General features: G+C 55.4%; 2 protein-coding genes across 2 annotated transcripts; one reads left to right on the top strand and one right to left on the bottom strand.

The window, feature by feature from the left end:
* Nucleotides 1-1,903: 1,903 nt before the first annotated feature.
* On the top strand, nucleotides 1,904-3,010 carry J7T54_004869 (uncharacterized protein; the record flags this gene model as incomplete). The annotated part of the gene is made up of 1 exon (XM_051503570.1): nucleotides 1,904-3,010. One exon carries the CDS (start codon nucleotides 1,904-1,906, stop codon nucleotides 3,008-3,010), a length of 1,107 nt encoding a protein of 368 aa, XP_051365179.1.
* A 612-nt stretch (nucleotides 3,011-3,622) lies between these two features.
* On the bottom strand, nucleotides 3,623-5,540 carry J7T54_004868 (nucleolar protein NOP58-like protein; the record flags this gene model as incomplete). The annotated part of the gene is made up of 3 exons (XM_051503569.1): nucleotides 3,623-5,306; nucleotides 5,357-5,446; nucleotides 5,506-5,540. The coding sequence occupies 3 exons, from the start codon at nucleotides 5,538-5,540 to the stop codon at nucleotides 3,623-3,625; spliced, it is 1,809 nt and encodes a 602-aa protein (XP_051365178.1).
* Nucleotides 5,541-6,000: the final 460 nt, after the last annotated feature.

The following is a 6,000-nucleotide window of genomic DNA, read 5'->3' as shown; positions in this document are numbered from 1 at the left end:
GTATCTTACCGGGCCATTGAGCATATCACAAACTGAGTCGTGAGTTTGCGAATCCTTGTTTGAACCGTTGGCCCAGGGTGCGAGGCCAAACCAAGCCGAGGTCCAGCTACAAAATGGCAGATGATGACTCATACAGGCATTGTCTCTGCCAATGATGCATACTATTAGAGGTGAAGAGAGTTGCAGAGTGCACGAATGGCAGGTCTCCGTACTCCGTACTCAAATTGGGGATGCCCACAAGGCTGCGGTCAAGTGCAGTGTTGACAGAAGCTTGGGCTAATTACAAAGCCTCATGTAATCACTGCTGTGACGTGATTGAGTAGCAGACCACGGAACCCGTAGATAGGTAAGTAGCTGGTGTTTTGTGTTCGGTACAACTTGGCTTCTATGCACTTACACCGGTAGGTATACGCGTAACACGAGGTGCCGCGACCCGACTGTGCACACATTGTTCGGAGCCACAGTGTCTTCTATCACGAGAGAGGATCGAACATGTCTAGCGTCATGGTGAAATTTGCAAGCAAGTAACCCCGAGATGACTCTGGACAATAGGATGCGTAGCCGCATTCTCGGGGGTCCTCAAAACGACAACCAGTTTCCCTTTCTGGAAAGGAACTCAACTAGCCCTTATCCACGTACTCCTTGATGACAACTGTCGGCGAGCAGTGGGGACATGTCCATGCGAGATGGGCGATGGAGATGAGCCCAACATCCCAACTCACCAGCAGATCGCCCGGCCATCGCCTGGAACAGAAGGCACCGAGGAGGGTTGAGTGCCGGAAGCGAGGCAGTGCAAGGTCACGCGTGCTTTACGATGGTCGAGCTTCTGGTACGGTGCCATGGAGATTGGATGGGATGCGATCCTCACTATTTGGCTCGGCGACTGGCGTTGATTGGACAATGTTGCAGTGGCGGTGTCATCGATTTCGGAATTGGGATGGAGTGAGTGGACTCACTTCACAAGAGGTAAAGTAAAGGCAGATGGAGGGCGCTAGGGATTGATCAAAATACCAATTCATGATCTACTGATGATCGCGCAGTCAGCAGCAATGCTTCTCTCCGATAAAGAACGCAGATTGTGAACTGTTTTTTTCTGATTCCCGAGCACATAGTATTGCTAGGCTTCCGGGCAGGTGACTGAGAAAGGGCATCTAATGAATCACTGGCCAGTTGACTACCAGGGTAGGCTGTTACTTCATAGGTACGTATAGGCTGGGGACAGCATCCCCGCGTGTCGCATATACGTACTCCAGTTGCAGTTAGTGACAAGAAGCCAAGACCAACAAACCCCTGCTACCACATTTGTAGTGCCTCACTGCCTCCAGTCTCCTCCTCTCCTCCCAATGCGCCTCCTGCCATGTGGAGGTGATCATATACGGTCTCGCGGTGGGATACTCGCACGTAGAAGTTTCAGAAATGCTGCAGGATTATAGCTACTACGTACTTGGCGAATTTCGACGTCACTGGGGGCAAGAAGTCATGAACAACGCCCAGTCGCTACGCCCGGATGTTATGTCCACTGACAGGAAGTCAGCACTAGCACTGGGGTACCAGACGGTCCACGGAATACTCGTAGCCCGGCCAGCGGGTGCGAGTGGGACCCCTGCAAGGCAAGGTCAGGCCAGGCGCATGCGCATGCCACCCGCACCGCATGCGCCTCTGAGCTTAGGTAGCTTCCAGTCACATCATTGACAAGGCGACCGTAGTGCAACAGCCCAGCAAAGGGAGACGTAAGCACCAGCTATAAGTTCACCAACACCCCATGGCTGACCCCAATTCTACATCCGTCTTTATTCCACCGAACCACCCCCGAACATAGGACAAGCATAGAATTTCTTGGCTACTCCTTCTATCCGGATCCAGTCATTCGACAACCGCTCGACGCCCCTCTCTCATCAATACAATGGCTTCTACAGTAGACGGCACCACCATGCACAACGGCCAACACGGGCAGGATGAAGCATCGGGAGCATCGGGCGCGCCCAACATGAACGGGCAGGGCTCGTCCTCCAAGGCAGCCGAGGAAGTCGTCGGCTTCCAGCCCACCAACAAGATGGAAGTCCAGCCTCCCAAGAAGGAGGATCTGCAGCGCAGCTACGCAACTACCGTCACGTCCGAGGCCAGCCCCAAGGGCTGGTACGGGAGCATGATTAACACCTTTGGCGCCGTCGTTGGTACATTGGGCGCCATCCCCTGCTGCATCGTCTGCCCCAACCCATACAAGAGTGTCAACCAGGGCAATGTCGGTCTCGTCACCAAGTTTGGTCGATTCTACAAGGCCGTCGATCCCGGCCTCATCAAGATCAACCCTCTCTCCGAGCGTCTGATCCAGGTCGATGTCAAGATCCAGATCGCAGAGGTCCCCGAGCAGGTCTGCATGACCAAGGACAACGTCACCCTGCGCCTGACCTCGGTCATCTACTACCACATTGTCGCCCCCCACAAGGCTGCCTTTGGCATCTCCAACGTCCGCCAGGCCCTTGTCGAGCGCACCCAGACCACTCTGCGCCACGTCATCGGCGCGCGCATCCTCCAGGACGTGATCGAGCGTCGCGAGGAGGTGGCCCAGTCCATTGGAGAGATCATTGAAGATGTCGCCGCCGGCTGGGGTGTCCAAGTGGAGAGTATGCTTATCAAGGACATCATCTTCAGCCAGGAGCTCCAGGAGTCTCTATCCATGGCTGCGCAGAGCAAGCGCATTGGAGAGTCCAAGGTCATCGCCGCCAAGGCTGAGGTTGAATCCGCCAAATTGATGCGCCAGGCCGCTGATATCCTGAGCTCCGCGCCCGCCATGCAGATCCGCTACCTCGAGGCGATGCAGGCCATGGCCAAGTCGGCCAACAGCAAGGTCATCTTCTTACCCGCTGCCAACCAGACAATGAACATGTCCTCCGCCGTCAACGCCGCGTCGGCTAACGAGACCGGCGAGGGCTTCGGCACTTTCGGCGACGGACAGCAGGATCCTGGCTTCCAGTCGGCCATGAACGCCCGCGTGGTTGAGAACATCTAAGTGTGAGGAAGTCCCTGGACGGTATTGGATGGTCGAACGCGTGCCATGTACGCAACGATGAGATGGGGCTAATACTAACGGCCGCTGGGGGATTTGTTCTACGATTGGATTACGACCGAAATATGATACCCAAATGATACCTTGAACCGGCAGGACAGTTGTGGCAGTACATACGAGGGAAGTCGACATGGAGTCATTTTCCTCGTCTTTGTGCTGCTGGCTTGAGGCGGGATTGCACAATGTTAGCTGTTAAATACGTTATCGTCGATTACTTTTTTTTCTCACCATGCGCCGTGTCAAGATGCAATTAGAAACACTCCAGAACTCACATTGTAGTGCCAAGATCACTACTATTTGAATATGTGTCATTGAGACATTGAACTGATGTTAATCAGATGAAGCAAGATTGCTTGTCCACGCCTTCCCAGACCCACCATAAAAAGAGATAAAAAATGCCAAAGAAACACCCTATCCGGAACGCCTAGAGCCAACGGCGTGACCAAGAAACATCGAGACAGCATTGTCTCCTCGAGGTATCCACGTAGCGTACAAGAAAGTATGAGAAACAGAAAAGATTCACTCCCGCCTAGGCCTCTGTGTCCATGTTGCCTCCTAGGCATCGGTCGATTGGCGCTTCTTCTTCTTCTGCTTCTTCTCTTTCTTCTCCACTACCTCATCCTCGTCGTCCGAGTCGTGCTTGCGCTTCTTCTTCTTCTCGACAGTGACAGTCTCCACAGCGGCAGCCTTGGACGGTGTCGAGCCCTCATCGGCCTTGCGCAGCTTCTTGAGCTCTTTCTTGCTGTACACGCGAGGGGTACCGTCGTCGTTCAGGGCCACGTCTCCACGCTCGTACTTGCGCTTGAACTTCTTGACAGAGAGACCCGCAGCATCGGCCAAGCGCTCGTAGTCAGCCTCGGAAAGCTTGGCCCCCTTGGCAGGGGTTGTGGCAGCTGCATTGTCGTCGCTGTCGTCCGCACCGTTGGCATCGGCCATCTCGTCATCAGACTCTTCGACAATCTCAATCTTCTTCTTCTTGTCCTTCTTGCTCTTCTTGGGGGTCTCGCCGTTGGCTTCCTCTGTCACGCCGTCGGCGTCGGTGTTGTACCTGCGAGTCTCCTTGAGTGTGAACTGTCCGGGAGCGGCGATGTTGCCAGAGGGGTCAACATTGGTGCCGCGAGGAAGAGGTGCCTTGCCCTCGAGCTTGCGGAGATGGTTCTCGAGCTTGATACGGCTGGTCATGCCCATAGCGGTACGCTCCTCCTCGTCCTTCTCATCGATCTCCTCGTCGAGAGCATCGACACGGAGACCAAGAGCTGTCTTGGCAGCCAGCATACGTGCAATCTTGCCCTTGTTACGCCCTGTGGCCTGGCCAATGAGCGACGAGTGGTAGATGATACCGTACTTGGGTGTATCGTGCTTTGTCTTGAGAGCGCGGAAAAGAGCCTTCTCGGCGCCGAGAATCTGGATTGTAGAACCGGGGGACTTGGCCAGGTTGATCAGAGAACCGGCATGGGCAATCAGGCGAGCGCCAACCAAAGTGCCAACGAGGGTGGTCAGGTTGGGCGCAATGGCGCGCATGCGGCTCTCCAGGTAAGAGGAGAGCTCCGAGCGGTACTGAGAGTAGTCGACGACCTGCTCGGCGAGGGACTTGATGTTGGCGAGATCGGCCTCAGTGATGTCAGTGCCCATGCTGATGTCCGCGGCAGCCTTGACGGCAGTCTCAAGCTCCTCGGGCAGGATCTCGGACAAGTCAGTCTCGGCAATGTTGGAGCGCATGCCTGCGGCGAGAACAATGCGGGCGTACGCAACGTTGTCGTTCAACGTGCGGGCAAGCTCGGGGAAGTGCCATCCGTACCACTCCTTGGTGCGCATAGCGTAGACATTGAGATCCTTGTCAATGTCGTCGAGCATCTTGACGGCTTGGATGATCATGGAGTCGACCTTGTCGGCGGAGAACTTGAGCTTGTGGCGCGACATGGAGTGCGACAGACCCAGGGCCATGCGGTCGACATTCTCGGTCTCGAGGCCGGGGATGAGCGACGACAGGTGCTCACGCACACCACGAAACAGGTCAACGGTATCTGAGCCGGCGACAGCGGTAATGTTGGCATCGGCAAGGTTTGAGATGGAGGTGCCGAGCTTAATGTCGGCGACGGCGAGAGAAGCCTTCTTCTCGGACTTGAGATCCTCGAGGAGGGTCGACAGAAGCTCGGGAATCTTGCCTTCCTTCAACGAAGCAGCTTCCTCAAGGGCCATGGCAGCGCTGTCGAACTTGACGAACTTTTTCAGTTTCAACCTGTAATCACAATCAGATGCTTGAAATTTCACCGGCGGATCGAAACGTACATCTCGACCAACTTCTCGGGACGCCCGAGTTCCTCGGCGAGGTTGTCATTTTTGAGCAGCTTCTTGTCGGCGGACTTGAACAGACCATAGCTGGAGGCATTGAGTCAGTACTTGAAGGCTCAATTGGTGATGAGGTGGTATGCACTTACCCTGCCGGCGTCTCAGCCAGCACAAAGAGCGACATGGCGGCGGGAAGCAAGTCGTGATTCGCGTTTAAACCCTCTACAGCTCCTGCCTCGTTCGTTGGGGAATAACGTCGTGTTCCTTCCTTCCCAAGCACAAGAGTCGAAGTGGTGTGTGCGCGGAGGAAGTTCAGGCAGGATGGTTCGTGGTGGGTTGGTTGCGCTTGACAATTATCACTGGGAAATTTTTCACACTTTTTTTCGAAAGTTTGATCCGTCGGCGGCGAGCTCCAATCCGGGTCGGACTCCACTTTCTGCCAGTCTGGCCAGGTGGGACACAGACTCGGCGTTCGGAGATTTAATCTTCCGCCCAACCCCCAGCCACTCACGTGGAGTCCCTTGGGCGCCAGCGACCGACCGTCATCGTGGGCACGGGGGCGTTAGCCTGCCTGTTGCGCCTCAACTGTGGCAGGTGAACGACGTCCGTCCTCGACAGCAGCCTGTTTCAACTGCAGCATCAGC

The sequence above is a fragment of the Emericellopsis cladophorae genome (assembly GCF_022114955.1).
Source record: "Emericellopsis cladophorae strain MUM 19.33 chromosome Unknown NODE_5_length_938552_cov_118_678949, whole genome shotgun sequence".
NCBI classification, from domain to species: domain Eukaryota; kingdom Fungi; phylum Ascomycota; class Sordariomycetes; order Hypocreales; family Bionectriaceae; genus Emericellopsis; species Emericellopsis cladophorae.
The sequence above is the reverse complement of the archived record's forward strand: the minus strand, read 5'-3'. Positions and strand labels throughout refer to the sequence as shown.